The 25770-nt window shown below is 44.0% G+C and overlaps 2 protein-coding genes across 2 annotated transcripts in view; both read right to left on the bottom strand.

Annotated features, from left to right (window-relative positions):
- Positions 1 to 25770, bottom strand: part of LOC140672987 (uncharacterized) — a 49006-nt gene that overhangs the window by 5212 nt on the left and 18024 nt on the right. The window contains exons 5-18 of the mRNA XM_072905523.1: positions 23747 to 23946; positions 23298 to 23484; positions 23034 to 23129; positions 22618 to 22757; positions 22321 to 22393; positions 21977 to 22012; positions 20742 to 20886; positions 20408 to 20513; positions 18946 to 18978; positions 17791 to 17901; positions 16126 to 16178; positions 15862 to 16031; positions 9462 to 14612; positions 9028 to 9087 (exon numbers count right to left, since the gene is read on the bottom strand). Of these exons, the coding sequence (XP_072761624.1) occupies positions 9028 to 9087; positions 9462 to 14612; positions 15862 to 16031; positions 16126 to 16178; positions 17791 to 17901; positions 18946 to 18978; positions 20408 to 20513; positions 20742 to 20886; positions 21977 to 22012; positions 22321 to 22393; positions 22618 to 22757; positions 23034 to 23129; positions 23298 to 23484; positions 23747 to 23946 (6561 nt within the window). The remainder of the gene's footprint in view (positions 1 to 9027; positions 9088 to 9461; positions 14613 to 15861; positions 16032 to 16125; positions 16179 to 17790; positions 17902 to 18945; positions 18979 to 20407; positions 20514 to 20741; positions 20887 to 21976; positions 22013 to 22320; positions 22394 to 22617; positions 22758 to 23033; positions 23130 to 23297; positions 23485 to 23746; positions 23947 to 25770) is intronic.
- On the bottom strand, positions 2221 to 8470 carry LOC140672977 (uncharacterized). The gene has a single exon (XM_072905505.1). The coding sequence runs from the start codon at positions 4204 to 4206 to the stop codon at positions 2221 to 2223; it is 1986 nt and encodes a 661-aa protein (XP_072761606.1). The 5' UTR covers positions 4207 to 8470.

Raw genomic sequence — 25770 nt, forward strand, 5'->3', positions numbered from 1 at the left:
AACACCGAGTCTTTTATAAGCCTAACTCGCTATAATTTACCAAATTATAATACGTATATTATTATATTTCCTCGCGGAAGCCGTCGGAAGAAGATCTTCGTATCGGTTAACCGCACACATTTGCGAGTAATCTTTCCTGATTTATGCAAAAGCACGAAGAGAGCAACCAACGAGCGTGTACCGACTCGCGCGGAACTTGCCTCTCGTCTCTCTTATCAGAGAGAGACCACGTGTAAAGAGCTTATTTACGAAGCTCTTCATATTTCAAAAGCGAACACAAGTGCTACACACGCACCTGCTCGTCAGCGAACGAACGCGCTGCGCGAAATAATGACCAGGTTTATCGCAATGCGATGCAGCGCACGCACGCACGCACTCACGCACGCACAATGCGCTCGCGTGCATCGGACAGCACCGAGACCGCACGACTGATAACACATATGCAACAACCATCTCCAGCGGCGAAGCGCAATCGCGAGATGCATTTAGGTAAAAGTCAGATGCGTCATGAAAGAGAGAAAGAGCTAATATGAATGTTCGTATGAATAATTTTTATCTTAAGAAGATACGCATTTTTCGAGTTCCAAATGTCCAGGGTATCTATTCAAATTAAAAAAAAAAAAAATCCCTGATTTCTCAAGTAAATGAATGCTCAGGTAAATAAATTTTTATCTTCAGAAGATACGCTTTTTTTGAGCTCCAAATATTCAGAATATTTATTTAAATTTGATAAAAAAATTCCCTGATTTCTCAGATATTTTTGTTTTAAAATTCCCGATAAAGAGAATATGTTAAAGACTTTTTCAATGCATTTTTCTAAAAGAAATTTTTTTATTTTACTCGTTTTCTAATGTTTTATTTCATTCACACAAAGCCACTTAAATTTCAAGTTACAAATTACTAAAAAAAATTGAATAGCTTTCGATAAAATGAAAAATTTAAATTGTATACCTAATATTTTCATTTTTTTATCATTAAAAATTAAAACAAAGAATGCATGTAGTGCATATCCAATATTTTGTTAAAACATTAAATATTAAATATATTATGTAAAGAGATAGATATATATAGATAGTTTATATTTTATAAGAGCAAAATTATCAAAGAATTTGTTAAAAATTCCCCGAGTCTCAACAAAATTCCATAAAAACTTCAAGTTTTCCATGTTTTTGCAGAAAGCATACATCCTGAATATTACGAAAACAATGTTACGTTAGCTATAAAAGAAAACTAAAGAAAAATGAAAGGAAAAAAGATAATTATCGACTCGTGTAAAGAAATTGAAATCTCTTTTAAATTAATGACTTTCATCCTTTTCCAGTGAAATCGCGCTGGATGCGCCCGATAGTTTTATACTGCCAGCGTAATTCAATTTGTAAGCGCATGTAACGAAGCGCTCGTCATAAATGCCAAAATGAGAAACCAAATTTCAATCTCACGCAGAACATCGTTGGCACCTTTCACCGCTTTCATTCAGCGATATTCTCACGCGATCGATTCTCCGTCCTTTTCTTACGCCTCGGGCCTATTTTTTTGTTTACGGTATCTTACGCGATTCATTTCTCTAATTCTCTCTTCGTATAATTTAATTCAATTTTATCGTTGATACTTGTAGATCGTGGGAGGCTACTTTCTTTCGTTATTGTAGCAAATTGTAGAGTACGTGTACCATAATTATTTTTTATGATTTTAAATGCAAATGCTCCAATTTTATTTTACTATTGTTTTTGGCATCTTCTAACCGTACAGGTGGGTCAGTGTATTTTAAACTATAAAATTTATTTTATAAATTATAAAATTTATATATGCTTCTTTGAGCATTCTAAGTAGAGACTAAAATAATAAATTTGAAAAATAAGTCATTTAAATATATTATTTTATGATTATTATTCGTTTTTGAGAAATTGACGTTGTTAGAAAAATCACGGACAAAAATAACCCACTAGTACGGAATTGGTGTTAATTACACCCGATATTGTAGAAATATTTTTTTTGAAACGTTTTCCATTATTGACTTGATTCGTGATCTGATTGTATCGCGTTGTCTAATTAACGTAACGCGGAAAGGAACGTCGGTTCCGGAATACGAAACCTACTTTACGCTTCCCTCGATCTATCTCCCTCGCCTCTTCAATCATCGCCAACAACATCTATAGCAAAACGATTCTAACAGAGCCGCGCGGCAGGAAGAGCATTATTTCAGGAAAATTGTGTGCATGTTTACTGACTGTACGGAATCGGTCCGTAGACCGTAGTCGGAAGCGTGCTTCCGGCGGCCTGAGGTCCGCCAATCGGACTCGTCTGATCGAACAAAGGGCTGGCCCGGCGGTCACGGCGGGAGGCATCAGGGTCAATCGGACGTCTGTGTATCCTGACGGGATCTACCGTCATCCGTGGATCGCTCGTGAAGCTCTTGCAATCGTTGACGAGCTGCGGCGACCGAAGATCACCGCAGGATTTGCGAAGGAAAGACAGTCGCCTTCCATCGTTTCTTCTACGAAATTGATGATTTCGAGGCGGACCGTGGTCGATTCTCCTATCCCTGTTGTCGACAACAACACCCTTGACGGGATCCCATTGTCCGTTTTCAGCGACTTGTCCGGTCAGCAGATCTTTCATAAGCTCCTCGTGGCTGCGCAGAATAGTCACGTCGACGCTGTAGTCGTTCAGATATCTCCTCTCGTCCGCCTCCATGCGTTCGCACTGCTCGTTCACCATGCTGAGGTCCAAAGGAGGAGGAACTCTGGCCGTCCCGGTCTTGCTCGGTGGGATTAAACGCTTGGGCGAGACCGTCATTGCCTGAGATGTCGATTGTCCGCAGCCGATCAAGCGTGTCCGACCCTCGCCTCGTCCCGATCGTTGCTCCCGACATTGGCCTGACCCGTGACCCGATCTTGCGATATGAGAATCGAGCCCATAATCGTTCGACGTGGATCGTTCCTCGGGAACGTTGACCGCTCGGGCGACGTAGAGCGGAGAATCGTGGTTCTTCTGCTTCTGGATTGTCAGGTTCGGCAGGGATTTGCAAAGATCTCGGCGTATTCCTCCGTTTTTGTCGCAACTGCTCGGCAGGGTCCCGTCCCGTCGAGACTCCATCTTCGTGTCTCCTCCAAAGATGTACTCGGGCAGGTTCCTCCTTCGGCGTTCGAGATCAGTCTCATGGTAGCACCAGCTATCAAACATTCTCTGCTCACACTTTGCGTTCCGAGTTACCTCGTTCCGTTCGTTATTCGTCCCCTCAAGATTAATGGCCGGTACGTCTTTCACGTCGACGCGTCTTATCTCGTTTCCAGGTAGAATGTTTACGAGCACCTTGCCGTCTCTTCGAACATGGACGTCACTCTTGCGATCGACTCGAGACGAACTGACGTTGAATTTCCTATGCCGAACGACATTGTTTCTCCTGGCGAACTCGACCAACGCGTTCTCCTCTTCCTCCTCCTCTGGAGTCCGGGTCGTCTGCGTCCGAGACTTTCGGTCGTTTATACTACTCATGGACGATTGATTGCTCTGGCTGGTGAGTGTCTCGGTGCTGCCGAATCCGATGCCATTCCTGGACGTTTCCGTCCGATTGTTTTTGCCGAGGTTCCTGGAGGGCAACCCGTTGCAATCCTGTCGCCCGTTTCCCGTTGTCGACGTTTCGGCGAAGAACTGTCGCCGGAGATAGCGATTGTGCTCGAAAATCTCGTGCAGTCGATCCCTGCTGTCGCTCAAGTGTTCCTTCTCCAGTCCCACGGGATGACGCGCCGACGAGGAGAAACGCACGACGGGACTTCCGTAGGGACGTCGCGCTTCTTCTTGAGGATAAGTTCGATCTCCCGTGGAGATCTCGTAGACGGGGGATTCGAAGCGTCCACCTGAATCGCCGCAGTAATAGTCCTTGTAATCCTTGTAAAAGTATTCCCGCTCAAAGTCCGTTCTCGGCTTCCAGCTCCACCGGGAGTCTTCCGGATAACTATCCGGGTCTCTTTGCGAGAGCGCGTCGTGATCATCGTCGCAATGCACCGTACACGCCCGTTGCATTTCCGGTATGGAACCTCGCTGATAGGTGTGTCTCTCAATCGTACGAGTCACTACTACCGGCCTGTCGTCGGCCCGATGACATTTCTCCAGGTTGTCAATGTCGTTTGCCAAACTGGTCCACTGAACACTGCGCTCTAGATCCGCGACGCGCGGCAACATGATCTTGTTTCCCTTCTCGTTCATCGCGTAAACATCATGTGCGAAATATAAAATTGTCTGCAAAAAATTCCGCTCCAACTTGTACGACAGCCTTCACCGCTTTAACTCTACGACTACCATCTTGGGTGTCTCTTAATCAGCTCTGTTATCAGACGACTCGGAGATTACGAGTCGGCTTTTTTAAAACCAATGTTGAGTTTCCTGGCAGATAAAATCGATGAGCGCATCGCTGCGTCGGATATTACTCAAAATACCGATTTTTCGATTATCATCCTCGCAGAATTAATTACGCGAGCAGGAGAATGGAAAGCGCCGTTGGTTGGGCAATCGACGAGCTTGTGGCTTCGCCGACGAGTCTCTGGAAAACCGCGCGCCCGGAGAAACGCGATTTATTATTGTCGTCGGGCGATGACTCGCGATCGTTCATTCAAACGCCACGTCCGACTTCTTCTCTATGTCGGTTTGGACATTAAGAGTCGTTGTAACGGTTACTCGAACGGATGTGCAGGCGCGCGAGGTGCAACGGCGGCTATCAAGGTCGAAACGATCGGTGTCGTTCCGTGTCACATTTCTCGCTGCCAACACGAGATCCGCGAAATACTAATAAACTGCTCTAGATATAACTTCTTTGTTGTTAACAAACAAGCCTGGAAAATAATTTTCCACAATAATATTTCGAGTTATCGCGGGCGATGAAATGACTCATTAATTATCTCGTAATGCGTAATTAACGAGAATAAACGCGGTCTTTTCACGCGGAATTTTTACGTTGTCGCGGAAAAATGTTGTAAGAAAAGCGTCATTTGGGGAAAACTGTAGTATTATTATAGGAAGAAGGTTCGCTTTATTAGAGCTCCCCTCCTCCCGTTTCTCCCAAGTGTCTCAAGTGTTAACAGAGTCTTAACAAAGCGTGTTTGTTGTACCGACAAAATCTTTCCCTGAGAAAGATGGTACTTGCACTCTCATGGCTATTCTATTTAAATGAGTACCGAGTTTCCAGGATAAAGTGGATCAACGTATTCGCGAGAAAGACGGTATCGTACCGCTTCTTTTTTTTCTTTTTTTTTTTTTATCTCAAGGAGAACGAAAGTTTCACACCGAGAGTCGCGACTTATCTATTTTCATTCCATCGCCCTGCGTTCAATTATTTTTGACAACGTTTCAAATCGCACCAGGTGACGTTAAGAAAGTGTCAAAAATTTGTCGCGATTGAATTGGACTTTTAAAGAAACATAATATTTTTGATGGAATATCTCGCGATGGCGTGCGAATTTCAAGAGTTCTCGATAAGAACGTGTCGTTCAAAGTCCGAGAGGCAAACCTGCGTCAACGAAAGCCGGTGTAATATCACGATAAGCCTGCACGCGACACGTATGTACGGTCGATTTGAATTCACTTCAACGTAATCTTGTCCGAGATCTGATGCGAATCGTCGATTAAATGGACAAGATTATCCATCACGCACTGATAACTTCCTCCACCAGCTAGTCGCGGCCAATTGATCGGGGCCTCGAAGAGCCCGAAATTCGACGGCGCGCGCTTTCGAGAACTCTTCGGCATTCGAAGCAGAATCCAATTGTTTCTTGTACACTCGCACCTGTTTTTGACATCTGTTAATGAAAGAAGAACCTGCGTCGTGCGACGCACGCGAAACGCGTCTGAGGAGGCGCCGCGACGTCGGCACCGGTTATCGCGGCTCCCTACTCCTTGGAGAACGGTTCACCAAGCACGAATCTCGAGGAACGTCTTCGTCATCGGGCTCGCAACGCACTCGCGTAACTCGAACGTTGTTTACATCGAGAACGAAATTCGTCATCAATGTACATATATTTCGGGATATTAAAATCGGCAATTAAAATTGATTAATTCTCTAGAAATAATCGGGATCGGTATAAAAATATCAAATTATTATTAATTATTCTTGTACATGACGTTACATATCTCGTCAAATCTAACGAGATATACATGTCTGTAATTACGTAATTTTTATTGAGGAAACTCGCGCGAGGTAAACGTTTAATATCTCCAAATCGTTATTCGCAAAGATAAAAAAATATGTTCGTCGCGCTAGAAAAGCGTTCAAGGTCGCTTACGAAGCTGCGTTGTTACTTTTCGCGACGCACATCGCGGGCTTTATTATTACGTTCTCGTTTCATTGTTTTTCACAGAGCATCACTAATTATTCGCAATTTTATTAATGCTATCGCTGCATGTTTCCCCCACTCGCGCGCGCGCGATTGTACATGACTTTATGGAAATTTAAAATGAATATATATAATAAAAGGGCAGAGCCCGCAGAGGAGATTCCATCATCGAGGCATCATTCGATGGGAGTGTGGAAGAGCGGTATCATTGATGAATTAAAAAGCATCAATCATTGAGAGATTAGATAAGAGGCGATCGCGTCCGCGTATTTCAGCAGCGAGGTTGCCTTTGTACGCACTAAATATTTAGAATGACGCGATTCGCGGGTACAATGCCAAGGATAATCTCGCTTAAACCTCGGCCACGCGAGCTTAGTGATTAGGTATGCTAATTATATTATATTATGCAATGACGACAAATGATTATTCGCAGCGGATTGAATTTATCGGGCGACATTATAATCCGAGTATGATGCGGACGACTACTTTGGCGTCGTGGTCATCGTCGAAAATAATCGTGACCGTGACTACTTATCCAATTTTAAGCGCATAAGTATATGTATACGTTCTAGGCTGAAGCGAAATAGTTAAAATAATGTCGAATTTCTTTTACAATTTTATGAAAAAAAATCATAAAATAAATAATAATTATATTTTTATGAAATTTATGATTTTATGAATTTATGAAAAAAAAAAAAAAATAATTATAAATAAATTCTACTTGCAGTCAATAAAAAATGTTGAAAAAGTTAAATAATGCCCTATAATGATAATAATTATTTGTAAATAAAAAATTTATAAATAATAAATTACAATGAAAAAAAAAATTATTTATACATTCGGGGTAACAGAATACGTTAAAATGAGAATTCTGATTGCGTGCGGTCACATTACTGTAAGCGTGTAAATTGATCAACGTCAGCCAGTTCACTGTTACTTTTCCGTTAGACAATTAGCATGCACACGATCACTCCGCTCGACGGTGTGTCGGTGCCCTTGACATGGTAGAACCGACAAAATGATTTTGGGCTATCTCTCTCTGATATCTCGATACGTGCAATTATCCCGACGAAACTGATTTCCGATCTGGAATTTATGATGCGCGATAGCAACTTTGATTATACGAATTAATCATGCACTATCGATTGGCCTCGTAACTAGCTGAGCACAATTTTCCCTTTGTCGACGCCAAATGTTGCCATCACCTCTCTATTGCAATTTCATCATTTCCTGATCTCACCTGCTTCTCTTCCTTTCTCTTATGTAACGCAATATATTTTTACATAATTCTATCACGATTGTATCTTTCTAATACGTAATTGATTAATATATATGCTTGTGTTTGATTTTTCAAATCATTGCAATTAAAACATAATTATCTTCCAAACATAAGAAAGCGTAAAAAAGTATATTTGTGAGCGAGATCTCATTTTCAAACTTTCTGCAGAGTAGCAAAAAAATATTCCGTCTTTTTCGCACGCAACAATACATTCGACACTGACGGTCGTCGCATCCAGCAAGAAAGCGAACGAACGCACGATGCAGTTTAATTTCTAATTCGAGGTTGCACAGCGCAGCGATTTCGTCATCGCGAAAGCGCATATTATTTTCGGCGCGATCAAACGAGCGCGACTTATGACGAGCAAGAGGTAATTAATGAACATCGTCGATTATTGCGCTCATGCTCGACCGCTCATGCAAACCCGATTATGCAATCTCTCTTCCCGAGTCAGTGCATGCTTCATTGACAAAGGCATCGTCGTGACACGTGTCTAACAAGTGCGTCGGTCACGTGCGCGAGAACTTTAATGAACGCTACTTCGAATTGATGGACGATGCAAGTAGTACGAGTTGCAGGGTCACGATGAAATTTATATCTTTTCCAAAGTGTCTACTCTAATATTGTAAAAAAAATGTCCAGTTTTCTAATCTTTTTTAATCTTAAGGAAAAATACAGGATGTCTAAAGTTTCAAATGCTAGATTTGTAAATGTAATGAAAAAAATTTAATAATTTATTAATGTTTAATAACTTTCATAAGATGAGCATATTTCAATTGCATGAAATTTTCATCATTTTTCTTATCATTAAAAATTACAAGAAATATGTACTGCATATTTAATATTTTGTTAAAACATTTAATATATTAAAAAAATAGATATTATAATATATTATCAACAAAATATTAAAATATGTAAAAATATATTTATAATATATTTTACATTTTATAATTTACTTGATTTACTTGTTTACTTTTCAAAGTGTGAGAGAAAAATTTATCAAAGCAAAAGTTTTTTTTCTAAATTCTCTGAAACTCAATAAAATTCTATGAAAATGTCCTGATTTTTCCATGTTTTTTTCAAGAAGTAAACTGTTTTTTATTTCGAATCCATTTTGTTTTAATAAAAAAAAATAAAAAAAAATAAAAAAAATGGAACAGAAGCATTTTGTTACGGTCGTTTATATGTATTAGTCGAAACGCGATTTTCAACAAATATTACTTGATTTTATTGTAATTTTGAAATAAAAAATTGAAATTTGTTAGTTAATACGTTTAGTGGGATCAATGCCAGATAGATTAAAGACAACATTTAAACACGCACAGATGCATAAAAAATATACACACACACATACACATACACACGCTTATATGAAAAAAAAAAAAATATTACATAATAATGATGAGCTTGTATCGGCATTACCTTGACGATCGTCCCTGCAGTGCTGGGATTTTGGCGGCGGCGGGGGTGCATTCGAGTATTCTATGGATGAGCGGAAAAAAATTAAAATAATAATTAGCCGTGCTACACACAGCTACGAAAAAATAAACTCTCGGGATTGAACAAGGTCGCACATATGTACACATCGTGGACCAAACGTCTCGGTAAAGCTGACGCGTCTTCCTCTCTAGAATCTAAACGATATTGGTGTCCCAATGAGTGATAATTTTGATACGCGAATTAATAAATTCAAACGAATCAATCTATATACATTTAATCGTTAAAATAGCCAGGATTTGTTTGTAAAAATTTAGAAAATAAAATTTCTACGAGACTTTTCCCACATCTTCTTTCTTGCTCCTCAGAGCTGGGTCTGACCCAGTCCAGCTGCTATAAACAGTCGGTGAGATTCAGACCTTCGAAGGTGACAGTTGGTCGCGCCGTGTAAACGGGCAAGGTCGGCCACCAGGTTCTACGCTTCCACGTGGAGATGGGTGAAGGCGGCGGGGGCGGTGGTTGGTACCTGAACCTCGGTCTGTGTTTGTCGGGGTCGAAAGGTTGCCCGGCAAAGGGAATCGTCTGCGACGATTTGAGAATCGACGCGGGTGCTCTCGGTCGCGTCGGCGACGAAGAGGTGGCGCGCGGTCGTTCCGATCTCCTCCGGTTGCCCCGAGGAGAAGAGAAACGCGTCTTCGGAGAGCGTCGATGAATCTCAAGATCGGCCGGGGACGACAGAGAGCGCATGTTGTCGCGACGACTGGGATACCGATGGGCCACCCATTTTCCCGCCAAGTAGGGCGCGATGTCGCGAAGTTCCCGCACATCCGGTGCCGACGTGAACATCTCGCCCATGATGGACGTCCGCCCGGCGACGTCCGGTGATTCGAATCTCCTGCGCATTCGGCAGACCGGTTTTTTCGCCGCGAGCTCCTTGGTCTCCGCCCGCCTGGCCACGTGGTTGGTGATGGTGCTGGTGACTTGCGGCTCCTTCAGTTCGGCGGTCTTGCTGATGACGTCGATGTGCGGCATGGAGAGATTATCGCGACGCAACGGCATCCGCGGGATCGGCGGCGACTCGCCTCTTCGTCCCCGCGACCGCCCCCTTCTCGTCGTCTCGAATCTCCTACGCAACCACGCCACGTCAACGTCGTGTTCCTGCGGCCTTCGCGGAACGTCGACGCCACGAGGAGCCCTCTCACCCTCGCACGTCTTCTTCAGCAAGCATCGCGCCAGCTCCGGATCGCTGCGGAAGCGCTTGGGCGCGGGCGCCGCGACCTTTACGCGTCGCGAAAGATCCTCGGCGCTCTCGAAGCGCGCGCGCAATCTACGCACCGCGCCGTTTCGCACCAGCTTGAGGTAGGCGCGCCAATACCTCTCGGGATCCGGCGACCAACTGCGCAGCCAGCCGCTACCGCTGTCCACGCTGCAGGACGAGTTCGATCGCGTGGTCGCGCGACACGGACTGACGCTGTGCGGTCTGGCGTCGTGTTCACGCTCCCGTGAACAAGAGCGGAACGATCGTCCTTGTTGTTGTTGTCGCACGCCAGTCGTCATTTCCGACAGCGTCGGACTGTCGTCCTCATTCCGCCGCCGTTCGCCGATCGTTTTTCCGCACGGTGACGTCGATCGCGACCGATCGATCTTGCCGCCTAGCGGGCCGTAGTACTTGGCCGATTCGCTCTCACCGAACAGCTCCTTCAGATCGGCGAAGCTCTGCGACGACGACAGCTTCTTCTTGCCGCGAAAGGTCGTTGCTGTCTCTCGCTGCCATTCCCCTCTCCGCTCCACGTTCTCGAAGAATTCGATCTTCCGGGATACGTCGTCCTCCGTCTCCATCATGCCGCCTCGCTGGATCACCGTCTTCATCGAGGCCTCCGAGCTCTCCGTCGTGCTGTCCACTTCGCTGCCCGAGATCAATTTGCTCGGTTTGGTTTTTTCCAATGGTATCGCCATCGCCAACAAGGGCGGCTTCTTCGACCACTCTTCGAGCACGGTTTCCACGCGTTGCTTGTCGCTAGGGCTCTCGTTATTGGGCGTCAACACCAGAAGAAAATCGCTCTTGTCCTTAGGTTTGGTCGAATCCTCGATGTACGGCGCTTCGAGGGAATAACATGTCCTTGGAGAGGTGCTGGCTACGCTAGGCGTGTCGGACGCGCAAATCGTTTTGCCCCTCGCAGATGATTTTTTTGGCATCTTTTCGCTGGCCAGAGCAGCGGCAATGCTGCCGCGAGTCTCTCGAGGCGCCAAAGGTCCGGATAGTCTTCTTCGCGTCATCTTGTCTAGTACTTCTTTGCCGAGAGTCAACGACAGCCTCTTCTTCTCGAGCTCGGTCATCGGCGGCGAAATCGATTTTTCCGATTCGGATCTCTCAAGCCCTTTTAAACGACCGATGGAATCGCTCTTCTTCAAGATACCTTCGACTCGAGTCGCGTCGTAACTCTGTTCCTTCAACAACGATTCATTTGTCGCGATCATCGAGTGGCATCGCACATGAAGGCTCCTTGAATCATCCTGAGAACGATTCTTGGAGTCACCTTTAGGCGGCACAATTATTTCGTAGCTCCTGAAGGTTTCGGTTTTAATCGTATCACGATCATCGTTTACGGATTGTTGCTCCTCGCTGATCTCGCGAGATACTTCGACGATTTCGCCATTCGATCGATAGGTAGATTTCTGAGGATTATCGCTACCGTAGATTTCATTCAGTTGCTTCTTCAGGGTAGCCACTTGTTCGATGGATAGACTGCTCCAAAACTTTTTGCTGCCGCCGAGACTCCTCTGCAGGGACGGATGGTAATCGGCGGATCTGTCGGTGTCTCGACTGGCATTGGCCTTCCTCTGCATCGTGGTCGCCACATTCACAACCGAGCTACCGCGCCAGAGAGGTTTGTATGTGTCCTTCTGCAAGGAAATGGCTGTTCGCCTGCAAGATTCCAGCTCGTTCCCCTCGCTCTGGAGTTTTTTGAAATACTGCAAAATGTCTTCTACAGAACGTTCCTTACAACGAAGTCCACAGTCGCCGTGCCACCTGAACTTATCAACGTCCTTCGCGCTGAAGAGAAAGTCCTTGTCGCGCTGGACGCTCTTCAGCTTCCCGTAGAGCTCCTTCAATTCCTGTTCCGCCTTCTCTTTCGACCTGACTCGCTTCCAACGATCGTAGTCGATAATTTCCTCGTTCTTCATCCTCGGTCGAAGATCTCCGGATGAGAATGTGCGCTCCAACTGATCCATTCTGCTGAGGCTCGCGTAAAAGTCACGCAAGTCCTTGTATCGCGTCGACTTGCGTCTGTGATGCAACAGCTCGAGTATGTATTGTTGATAGTCCTCGCGATCGATCGATGATAAAGAACCGGTGCTCTTCGTCAATGACAAATTTGAACCAAGCATCCTTTGCCTGGTATCCTCCGCCTCGCCGGCGCTTCTGGCTCTCGATTTCTTCGAGGTAATTGTACTTGGAATATTCGAGCTGTCTTGCTTTGGAACGCAAATTCGTCGAGGCACTTGAGATCTTGTTGGAGACGGCGAAGACGATCGCGGAGAAGATTCTCTGGATTCCGGCAGAGTCTTCAGCGGCGGTTCGCTCAGACTCCGTTCTTTTACGTGTTCTCGTGATAATTCCGAGCTCCGATTGCGCAATGTGGTGGACGAGCTGAACTCGTCTATGCCCAGCAAGCTGTCAAACTTGCTGACCTTCTGCAGAACCGATCGGCCGGGCCAGCAAACCCCGTACGGGCTGGAACTCCTGGACGAGACGACGCTCTCGCGCTCCCAGTTTTTGAACTTTGAATTCGAAACCGGTCGCTTGTGCGCCAGGTAAACGCTCAAGGATTTCAGAGATGGCTCCGACTTGAAGCTCTCCCTCGCAATGTCCTGGAATATCTTTGCGCGCTCGCCGACGAGGGATTTTCTCTCGACTGCTTGAAAATGCACGGCTGACGAGCTGTTTCGCAGGAAGAGGTTCTGGAAGAAGGTGTCGGTGCGCGTCGCCTCCTGGTGTCGCTTAATTTCTTCCACGGTTAAAGGAACGATCTGATCTTTCGAAGACTCTTGTTCGATGGTTGGCACTATCTTCTCTACTCTTCTCAGCAACTTGATATCCTCCTTTTCGGCTATTTCTCTCCAGCCGTTCAAGGACGTACTTGCATCCACTTGGTCGCTATTCTTATCCTTTTGCGTTTTTTTCCTCGCTTCCATCTTCCTCCTGTTGCCGTTTACGCCCACGCGTATCGTTTCGGGTTTTTTAGCCGGAGTTCTGACGATCGTTTGCGGCTTCTCACGGGGTCGCTTCCTCTTGTTTATCTCTTGCTTATCGCTATTTATCTCGGAACAAGACGAAGAGACGGAACGTAAGGATTCCTTACTGACGAGTAATTTCTCCGGCGGCCTCGCGGCGCTCTTTGTCTTTTTCGATTCCGGTAGAATTTTTTTGACGATCTGCGACGACGTGCTTTTCGTAGGAGATTTCAGCTGTGAGCTCAAAGTCTTTCTCGTCGTCGCAGATTGTTCAGATGTCTTTCGCAGCGATTCCTGCTCCTTGGGCGAGACCGACTTGGCCACGACGACCTTGAGAGATTTGTCCCCTGAACGTTTCTGTTTACCCGATGAACCATACGGAATCGTCGAGCTCTTTACCACTGTGCCTGACGAAAGCACTTTAGTCTGCACGTCTCTCGCTTCCTTTTCCTTTTGCTTCTGCAAAGCTTTCCTGACCTCTACTGGTGAAGAGACTTCTGTCGGTTTGCTCAGTCTCCTACACGACTGTTCCTGCTCCTTTTTCGTCAAACGAAGCTTTTCCTTCTTTACACTCGACAAGAGATGATCTGATCTAGTGACAATTTGGCTTCTTTCCGGAGATTTCTGTCGCTCTTTGGTTACAGAAGTGTATCTCGATGGTATTTTTACTGTCGAGAGTTTATCAATCTTTGTGGAAGACTCCCGTACAGTCCTCGGTGATGCTAAGGAATAAATGTAACTTCTCGTAGTGCTCGACGGCGAGTGTAATTTTTTACTTGCTTCAAACTGGCTCTGCGACAGGCAGGGATCCGACTTTCTCTTGTTGAAGGCGTTGGATACCAACAAACCGGACGTCTTGGTGGTCTTCGAAGTGACTGGGCTGCTGGAGGATGTACGCGTGATGATCGCGCTGTGAAACTGCTCACGGTTTCGCCGATTTCGCTCAAGATTATTGCAGAATTTTTCCCTCAGCGACCTGATACTCATTACACTATCGGCGCGTGCGAAACACTGTTCGTGCCGAGGCTTCGAGGAAGAATGCGAGCTATCGATCAGTCGCGTGCTCTCGGAATACAGTTTCAAAGTTCTGCTGTGGCGCGAGGACTTTCTTCGGGGCGGTGAGGGCGGTCTCGACGCCGACATTGCTTGCGACGAGGAGCTACGAGGAGGAGCTCTCATGACCGGTAGCGATCTTGAAGCGGCCGAGAACGGTACCGATCCAAGTGTCTGCGAGAACGAGGAGAAGACGGTCGATGTGCTCGAGGCGCTTCTCCGATGCACGCGTATCCTCGTCAAGGTCGGCGAGATCGGGAAATACTCGATCTCGGAGTCGTCTGTGGACAAAGTTTCGGGTCGTTTCGCGTTCTCGTGCAACTGAACTTTCAGCCCTTTTTGCCTTTTATTTTACCCTGCCACCAAAATAATCAAGTCGTCTAAGGTTGTCTGGTTCAAGGCTAAGCCGGTGGCGCCAAACTTGCGTGCCATCGCGAGATTCGCTGTTCCTCGCGTGGTGATGTTACTGCGGCTGGCGGTGCGCTTACTTTATAAAAGAAGATTGCAAGAAAGGAGCTTATAAAAGAACCGACTCGCGCACCAATATCGATAGGCTATCTCGAGAGGAGAGCTGTGCCATATTTAAACTTAGGTGGGAACGCCCGAGGCCGAGGTTGCACCAACGTCGGTTAACTAGCAAGCACCAATTATCGATTAGCTGTCCCCCGTCTAGATCGTAGCTTCGCTATGACGTGATCGGGGAAGCAAAGTTTTGGACTAATGGAGGTCGATATGCGAGAGCGAATGCCGTTGATTAATTAATTAATTAATCGATATCAGAGTCGAGTTCGTCCTCGGTAAGTTTATCAGCAAGATACCATAATAGCCAGTCTATCCGGCCAATTTGGACACGTTCATTATCTATCGCGCTACCGCTGTTCCTCAGCCTAATTAATCGCGATTAGTATTAACTCGACGTTGATGCAACCGTCCACGGAAAGATATATATTGGAGAAGATTCGTATGTGCCAAGCTGTGTGTTTCAGCGCATTACTCACACGTCATGCTTTCGCGCTTTTCAGACAACAAATCAGCACTGCAAAATTGAGACTTTAAATTATCGTGGAAAAATCGTTTCGACTTTCATTAATGCATTCGAACTTGCAAGGCGCTTGCCAAATATCGAGAATACCATTCTCCATAAATAATACTAAATGCGTGATTACCAAAGAAAACAAAGAAAAAGAAATCAATTATAATAAAACAATTTTCTCTAAGAATGATAACGGTGTCAAATAATTTTTGACATCACTCAAAGTTTTGAGACGCATGCGTGAATAACAAAACGCAATAATAATTAATAAAACACACACATACATTGCAAGCGACATTTTAAACATACACCCCGCATGCTAGAGTAATAAACAAAAAAACAAAAAAACAAAAAAAACAAAAAAAAAAAAAAATCAAACACACGGCCGATGTCGATCAGTGTGCTTGATTAAAAGAGTACAGAGCGTATCAAGAGAAATGAAAAAAAGGATAAAAAACGAACAAGTCAAAACTAGCTCAAAGATCGAAGCGACTTACCCTTTGGACGTTCCGGGGCTGGCTTGCGAAGCCCATGGAGGGGTACGTCACCACCGCTCTGCACCGTCTTGTACGCCAATCTCTGTTCCAGAAGACTGAGCGGATTAATGTCTTCCCTTCGGCGAAACACCAGCGTCGAGTCGCTCTCGTATCCTGACTCTTTGAGAGCACTTTGCAATTGAAAAACACCGGTAAGAGGCATCAGATTGCATTACAGGGAGCACACATTGTGAAAATCAAAATTGATGGAATCAAGTTACTTACTGAGTTACATATGGCTTGGCCGCGACCCGTGTGTGGCTGCGCTGATCGAAAGGCTGAAAAGAGAGGGACGATCGTTACCGTTACTGCTACCTCGATAGTCTCATCGATCGCCCACTTATCGTCTATGAAACATGCTACGCATATGCTACTCCGCGAGGTATATCTATTACTACGCGAGAGATACGATCATTGGATTCGATAGCCGGTGCTTTCGATCGGCAATTGTACGAGCAAGATATCGAGCAAATCATGCCGCAATCGTGTAATGCTTAAGCCGGGATGTAAAGAGATAAGCGCGAGGATTAAGCTAATGAAACATTATCCGGAGGGACGGGAGATGTAGATGAGACGGAAACAAGTGTACGATATCATATATAAATATCATGGTACGAGGTCAGCTAATATATGATATACAACAACAGTCGCTTAAGATGCAAGAGATGTGTTTGTGAGATATACGAGCAGGTCTATGTGTAATCGGAAAAAAATATTTTTATATACTAATTGTTCGCTTGTAATAAAAACTAAATAACCGACCTCGACACACATTTATCGATCGGTGATTTGTTTTGCAGCAAAAAAAAAAGAAACTCTTTTTTTTTTTGTTTTTTTGTTTTTTTGTTCATGCCTTATCCAGTAATGTATGAAAATATTTTCCAGCGTTTTTCGAGATATATCGCGACATGTGAGAGAAGCGCAATTTAAAATTTTTTCTTCGCAAAAAGTGCAGAGGAACGACATGTACATGTATGTAAAACAGGCATATAAAATATACGAGTATAAGATACATAGAGACATGATAATAAAGAGACATGAAGAGAACAAAGGAGACACGTGACGTGACAGCCAGATAGAGATAGACAGAGCGGACAGATAGAGGACAACGTCATCGTGCACTCTACTTGTCGACGATGTGGCAGCCGTTCTAACCCGTGAGACGGCCGACTGCGCGGTTTGCGCGGTGATAACGGAGGGTGTTGTCGGTGATGGTGGTAGCATGATATGATCGGTGCTGGAAAAAGAAGAAGAAGTAGAAGAAGAAGAGAGCGGTGGACGCTGTTGCGGCTCTTTGTCTTGATGAGGGTGACGATGCTCGTGATGATGAGGATGATGATAGTAGCCGTAATGAGAACGATGCTGATGCTGATGCTGATGCTGATGCTGCGGCTGCGGCTGCGGCTGCGGCTGTTGCTTGATGCCAATGTTGCCGGTCGAGCTCGGCGTGATCGCCGCGATGGTAGCCGGATGCGGCGATACCACCGATCGCTCGATCCCAACCGGATGCGATCGGCGAGCCGGGCAACGATCCGGCAACACGAAGCTCTTGGATCTCCCGTCCAGCGTCATGCCGGCGGCGTGCCAATAGCAGGGATCGGCGGCGGCTGCGCGTTCCAGGGGTCGGATGATGTGGCCGACCCCGGTGTCGTCGCCGGTGACAGCGGCCTGACGGCCGTTCGATCGATCGGTCGAGTCGACCGGTGGAATCAAGGCCGACTGATCCTGGACCGAAGTCTTGGACCGGTGCGAGCGTGACCTTGAAGACAGATCGATCGACCGATCGGTCGAGCTGCCATCCATTGGACGCGGCCGCCTCATGCTGCCGACGAGCTCGGAGCTTTTCGTGCTGCTGCTGCTGCTGCTGCTGCTGATGGCCGGTATCCTTACACTGTCCTCCGGTCGATAGGAGAGACTGAGGACGCGGGACTGCCGGACATCGCTGCGTAGAGACTCCATCCTGGCCTGCGTGTGCTGAGGACGTCCGTTTTCGTTCAGCCACTATCATCCGGCACATCGTCGTCATCGTCGTCATCGGAGAGGGATGGACAGCCAGGTGTGGGGTGACATACGAGCGGACATGACACGCAAACATCGACGAGCACGCACGCACACACACATACGCACACACACGCACGATCGGAGAGACATCGATCGTGGGTAGACGACGGTCGATCCGGACGATTCGGCGACGCAGGACAGGGATTCGAGACGGAAGACATTAGGTGCGATCAAAAAAAGACACACTGTGTTGTAATAAGTTAACACATGGAGCACGTGATGCGTGTTTGTGGCGACACGCGGGATATATTATTTTGCGTCCCCAATAATGCTACCCCGTAAATCTTTCAATTTAGTTGTCGAAAAAATCTGCAGTATTTTTTAAGCGAATAAGTCGGGAGGAAATCCCCAAAGAGGGTTGCATGCAAGGGCATCCATCGATTATAGGAGCGCGACAAGCCACCATTATTTATCACGTTTGACGCTAAGCCGCGTGAGAAAAATAGCTAGCCATTGTTCTTTGCTGGCTGACTTTATAAACGACGTGTATACTGCAAAGATTGAATCACAAATAATACATCGCGAAATTTAATGATCACGTCAAACGAATAATGCGCGCATTTTCTTTTTTTCTTTCTTTTTTCGAAAAAGAAATTTAGATGAAAATTATCCTACAGAAAACGTGACAATATTTTCTTATTTACGATTCTAATTTTACAATTTACAGAACAGAAGAAGGAGAAAAGATTTACATACAACAAGGTATTTTTCATAAGCTCCCTTTATAAGACGAAGCTACCAGGTTAATTCCGAGGTAATGAAAAATGTTAACTTTAATTGAGTCTTACCATCCATATAGAAAAGAGTGTCAGTAATAAGAAAAAGAATCAGATAGAAAAAGAAAGAGAGAGAGAGAGAGAGAGAGAGAGAGAGAGAGAGAGAGAGAGAGAGAGAGAAAGAGAGAGGGGAAGAGCACAGAGGAAATAAAAACATAGGGAGAAGAAAGTTCTTATTCAACTACGCATTAATATAAAAATGGCGTACCCCGTCAAATATGTCCATGACCTCGTCCCACCACTAGAATCATAGAATTAAACACGATGTTATACTATGCATCTAAAAAAAGATTATCGGAACATTTAGATTCAAATAAAAAGTGTAACTGAACACAGTATATATATTTGGAGATTTTTTCTCGTCATTTTCTATTTAAAATAAAAAAAAAGAAGCTAAACAATCTAGCGCTAACAACAGGTATAGCGAAGAAATGATATTAGAAATTTATAGGAAAATAATTTACAGAAAGATTTAGAAGAAATTTGGCTTATTATTTTATATCTCGATCGTAGATGGAAATTGACGTAATATTTAAAACATAGGATCAACTACAAGCAGAGCTACAAAAGCCGTGTGAAAATCAACGGGGTTGTACTACGTGAAACCGTAGAGTGCCTCGAGAAACAATTCTCATTACGAGAAATAATGAAAATTTATGTAGCCATATTATTTTTAATAGCTTATTCTCTCTCTCTCTCTCTCTCTCTCTCTCTCTCTTTCTCTCTCGAGGGACTCTGCGCGCCCTGAACACGTGGGCGTGTGCTTAGTGTTTGCGCTGTGTACGTATAGTGTGTATATATGTATTAAAAAAAACGCAACAGCCACCTCGAGGGCGGCGGGAGAGAGAGCCGGAGCTCGCAATCAATTAATTCGTGACGCCAACAGAAAAGCTTTCAATAAACGGAAGAAACGTATGAAAAAAGAAAAATTGGCCGGCAAAAGCAACTCGTTTTAAACTCGTTCGACTGACGGTGATTACCTTCCTTCTCGTCCGCGCGTCGAGAGTCGGCTAGAAGCAAAGCCATTTCAAACGATCATGTTCCAGGTGTGTGGTTCAGGTAAACCTTGGTAAACCAAGCTTTCGCGATCGCGCGCGTGATATGTGTTATATTATTTTTCCCGCCGCGATATAAGAAAATTAAAAAAAAAATTAACCCACGCCAATTTTTCTGCTACCGCGTCTGTCACACTCGCGCGAAAAAAATGACATATATTCCGCGATACAAAGTGATATACTACGCGTTCAATCAATTTCGCGATGTATGATGCTCCGATGGAGGCGGTCAGGAGAAATGGATGGCCAATTTTAGCTCCGCACTAATTGATTTTTTGGCAGAGGTTAACTAAATTTTTCGACTTTTATTTAATATCTAAGATTTTTTATTTACATGCCTCTCTAAAATAGCAATTTATATGGGACTATTACGTGCAGATAATATTATCTGAATATTATCTTTTAATAAAAATTAGTTAACCGAAGCTGTGATAAACGTTCTTGTTGAAAGATTTGATTGTTTCATCAATTATTACTTTTCGAACAAACTAATGATTCTCTACACGGTGAACGAATCTTTCGATGTTATCATGGAAAAGTGCGCTTGAATTTAATAATACAGGCAGGTGATTCGTCTAATCTCGTAATCGCGAGCGATAAAATGCGCGTGTGTACCTCTTTAGCTTCCTTCTCGGCGATCGACGAGTGTCCTGGTTCATAGTCCTCGATGCGGCCAGGCTGATTTTTATAAATGTCCGTCGAGTACTTCAGCGCCCCATTCCTGAAATAGAATATAAATTGCTCTGTCATAGATTTTTTTCTTTCATATAAGAAGCTGCATACTTTTCCAATTTGATTTTCTCTCCTCTGTTAAAGTTGTCTCTTCGAGACAATAAAATCTAATTGAAAGAAGTCGCGATAAGAGAGAGAAAATACAAAAGATCTCGAGCATCCTCCCAGGTGGCCGGAAGGAAAACAAGCGGGAAAAGTTTCCAAAATTCTCGCTTACTTTCGAGGCATAGTCGCCGTGGTGAAGTCATTTTCTTTGTTGCGCAGTCGTCGACGGCTATCGAGAGTAACGGATCGATCCGAGTATGCGCGCGGTTCCGGTTCACTCAAATATCCGCTGCTGCTTCCGTATCCATATCTGCCTCCTGAAACAAGAATGTTTCGTCTTTTTTTTTTTTTTTTTTTTTTTTTGCATTCTGTTCCCCTTCGCGATTTTCCAAAGTTCTCTTCTGGTGAAAAAACCGATAACCAAATAACGTTCAATTAACAGCGCAAACAATTTTATGCTCGCCTTGGTTTAGTTTTACGACACAGTTACGTTACAGTAAAAATATCACACACACATATACACTTACATATATATATATATATATTATTTAACAATTAATTACCGAGCTCATCGACATTGAGATAAAGTGTGTAATCTCGGAATGCGAAATTAAACTTTAATTAAATTTCTTCTCTCTCTCGAATTAAATTCTTGTCGCGAAAGAATCGACTCGGTACCGCGAAAACAATCTTAAGACCAAGTTGAGGAAAGATCGGACGTGAGAATTTCAAATCAATTCGAAAAGTTTCCGCGATAGTAAAGAACTCGTGCCAATTCAGAAAGTTGTTCCGATTTAGCTTGATATATTCGACGAGAGCTCGTACTTCCGAGATTCTTCAATTCCGTGACGTTCGATTCGAACCAAGAATCTCACGAGGTAAAACACAATCAATTAACGATAACAATTGATCGATTAATTGACGGGATGCAACAATATTTTTCTAATAAATATCGCTCGGGGAAAAAAAAAACAAGACAAATGTTAATTGTTAGCAGGATGTTAGGTGATGACAAAATAATGCTTTATATACTTGTCGTAGATTGTTTATTATAATACTGTCTCCACACTCGGTTAACGCGACTGTTACACGGTGAGTATCTACAACGGCAATCGTTATCTTGCGTTATGTAAAAGGCGTCTGGATGGCTATTACATTTTTTTTAGTTGCTTTACAAAAATAGCGCGACCTCCCTCTCTCGCTCTTGCGATACGTTATTTTGCAATAAAAGTCATCACTTTCTCGCTTCATATTTTATTTTACAGATATTAGTCGCGTTGTTGCTATACAGATTGCAGCTGTAACGGCTACTGCGTTACGCAGCCAGCCCACGCTCGGTGTAATATTAGTAGCAATGTCGCAATTCGCGACCACCGCAGTAAGTCATGCGCGGAAGTGCATATTCACCTCTCCTCGATTTGTATTTTACGGTCACGTAGTCATCTGGAAAACACGAAATCGCAATGGAATTACAATCAAACGCAATAATTAATTGACCGATTGTTTTTGCATCGGAAACCATTAATATTCAAAAAAGCATGATATTTATTTATTTATTTATTTATTTATTTAAACATGAAATTTCATTCTTTTAATCCGCAATAATAATAATAATAACAATACTAATTCGTGGCTGTATGCGTGGCGTAATAAAGAGTTTATCGTTTTTATTTTTCCCGTGAAATCGCGTATGCAATGTGACCAACACGCGCACATGTACATACTCGTAATTACACGTAATGACAACTTACCGTTTTTATCCGCGCGATGTAACGAGTCGTACATTCTCTTGTACCATTTCGCTTGATTATTCTCCTTGACTTCCTAAAAATAATTTATCGAGAGTACTAAGAAAAGTGTGTCTCTCGCCGCGAAGTAAAGCAATTTCTCTCTCTTTCTCTCTCTCTCTTTTCTAACGCAATAAATAATGTAGTTAAATTGAGATATAAAATAATTTCTCTTCCCACGACAATCGCGACTATATATTTGTTGAGAGTTACAGAGATAATGTATCTTTGACATGCTTGGAAAATAATTTATCGACCTACCGATCTCAACACGAGAGGGATACCATCCTTAGTCACCGGGCCGATCCCCTCGAACTTTCGAGGGCCCAGATCGGCCATCTTCTTCGGCGGTTCACTCTCTATTTCCGGCTCGCTCTCGTACTCTTTCTTCAAGGTGTAGACTGAGCGATTCAATTGCACAAGAAGTCATTAGCACTCGCGTACGCAATCGGAAGATAGATCAACACGTATGTTTGTTAAACGATTATCACAGCTAATTAGCGATCGTTAGCTTGATAAGGAGTGGAAACAGAAACGAGGTGTGACTGGATTTCCGAAAATTGATGATGAACGTACAGATTGTTTTTTCTTTTTTTTTTTTTTTTCAGTTGTATCAAACCTTAATATTAAGAATATTACACTGTCTAATTATTTAACGATTTAATCAAGGTACTTACTTATTTCTCCCGGTGAAATTAACGGTCTTTGATCGCTCGAAGGACGGTTGTCGACAGGCTCCTCCAGATAAGCCGCGCCTTTCGGCAATTGTCCCTCTGTAATAAAATTGCGATTACGCTGGAATTGATTTAACGTTCCTGCCAAAGAAGGAAGGAATTGTGTTCCTTCAATTTATTAATATCTTTGTTCGTGGTTTCTCTCGCCTCGAATTTCTCCTTCGAGAAGAAGAGGCTAGGAGAGAGATTATCATAAGAATCGCTGACCTCTCGCTTTCTGCAGCAACGTGATGGTCGGATTCTGAGCACGTGGCAAGCGTGGCGCGGACGCGAGCGTGTTCAATCCCTGGGATGGCGCCGAGTGTGAATTTACGATCCGCGAGGTGCTGCTGCTCTCGCGAACCCTGCTCAACGTCGTCCTCTCCTCTTCGTTTTCCCAAGGTGGAGGCGCCTTCTGCAACAGGAGCTTTGTATAAGAGTCCGCATCTTCCTTTGCGACTCGACTCGACTCGATTCGACTCTCTCGGCAGAAATCGAGAACGGTTCGCAGAAAAAGGTTTGCGGGAAAAAAAAATTTTCTTCCTTTCCAGTCCCCTTCATTTATATTCGAATCTAATGACATTTAAATTAGGTGCCAACACGTGGAATTTAACGCTCTGACTAAGCAAGTCTCGCGTTTAAATAGACGCTGTCTTGGTATAATTAATCAACCGTACCTCTTCCTTCGGTTGCTTCTTCCGGCTTAGTACAGGACTCTCAAATGACACGGGACGAAATTCCTTCCTCTCGGCGACGGGGCTCGCGCCAGCGCTGGCCGGAGTCCAGACCGACGGAATCGGTTCGTCCCTTTGCGGTTCCTTGGTTCGAACGGGGCTCGGTTCCTTCCCAGCCGGCGTTTGTCCTGGCGACCAAACGCCTGGCAACGAGAATTTCGATTTTTAAGACAAAGTTGACGATACGACATTCGTTAGGCACGTTGTTAATTAAACACTCGGGTTATCGTCAAACTTGATGACAGTTCCGAAAAGAGACCAGACGAATCCATTAGTTGCTATAAATCAACTCTGATTATAATTTCATATTGCAATCCAGATATATATATCTATTATGTATCTAGATTAACCCAGATACAAGAAAGCTAAATGAACAATATAACGTCGAAAGGAAGGAAGCTCGCCAAAAGGTCTTTGCTCTTGAAGCAGATGGTGCCGCGTGGATTTGGTAGATTGGCGCTAAAGCTAACATATGAAATGTATATCAGCGCGATGCTAATTTTGGCACATGGGGGGACGCATTACATAAGGGATCATCTTTTTCCCCTGCTATTTCCTGCATTCTGCTACATCGTTACCTATTAGTAGTCCGACTGAAACGATTTAAAAATCCTTTGACGTAAATGATTAATTAAGCCTCTCGCTCTCGACATTTTCGTTAATTTATCGGACATATATTTATAGAATCTAGAAACAAAAATAAATCATGCAAATAATATTTATAAAGATGGTGCACAGCTCACTTTCTTACCCGAACGCTATTATTTTAGCTTGTCGTATAAAAATAAATTTTAGCAGTTTGTTATTGCGATCGTAAGAGAGAACTGATGTAGTAACTCGGGCGACATAAATGGAGTTATTGGCGGGTATGATCGTCGCTGTCATCGTCGAATGTCAAATGGGGAGACAACATTAGCCCGATGAAGATAGTTGGGCTTTAGCGATGAGTCAGCCTGTGTATACTCGTCGGATTGAACTTGTCGGCCAATTTGCCTAGTCGTATCTCTATCTCTATCTCTCTCTCTCTCTCTCTCTGGCGCGCGCGCGACAACAGGAAATCAGGAGCGTTTCATTCGGGACGCGGATAAAGTTAGAACCTCGCGTGGGCGTCCTGGCCATTATAAGACACGCATAATTACAATTGGCCGGGAACAACGTCAACACAATGCCGCGGTTTTCTGGAGCGACACGCACTCTGCGCACGACACGTCAGCAGAGTGTTACGTGCGAATTCGACAAAAAAACACAAGGAAAATAATAGAGATCGACATGCTCGAGGAACGAAAGACTTTTTTATTTTTTTTTTTTAGAGTTTTTTCTTTGCGACTGATTTAGAGATGTCGCATATTTCTCTGAATACGACAATCAAATTTACGATAATCGGGCGTGTATATTTTCGCTAACCGCGTCGACATCCGCGCGATTAATCGATGCTTGCAACACCAGCTGTCCGAAATGTCAAAAACGTTTTTGGAATATGTACCGCGAGCGTGTACCGTGTTATTATGTTTGTAACTGACAACCAGCGGCGATTAGTGGAAAGAGCGATGCGAGGTTCTGAAATGTTAATGCACACACATGCCTTCTGATCTTATTTGGAGAAATTACAAAACGAGATTACACGTTACTTAAAACATACACGCTTATACACCACGCAAACAGCCACAAGAACTTAATTACGTTCCCGTCGTTAAGAACACACGTGGTTCCTCCCTCCTCCTCCTCCTCATACACACACACACACACACACACACACACACACACAAACAAACACACGCACACATATATACAATGTGGTTACACCCTACGCGTAATTAATTTTGTTACACCTTTTCCGGATGGGGTTGTTAACACAATAGAGACACACTTTCAATGACAATCCCATTTTTCTCGTCATATTATCTTCATTATAAATTTAAAATAATTTTCAAGCTTGATATTTAATTAAAGAGTCAATTAACTAACTT

This window comes from Anoplolepis gracilipes, chromosome 14, assembly GCF_047496725.1.
Source record: "Anoplolepis gracilipes chromosome 14, ASM4749672v1, whole genome shotgun sequence".
Classification (NCBI taxonomy): domain Eukaryota; kingdom Metazoa; phylum Arthropoda; class Insecta; order Hymenoptera; family Formicidae; genus Anoplolepis; species Anoplolepis gracilipes.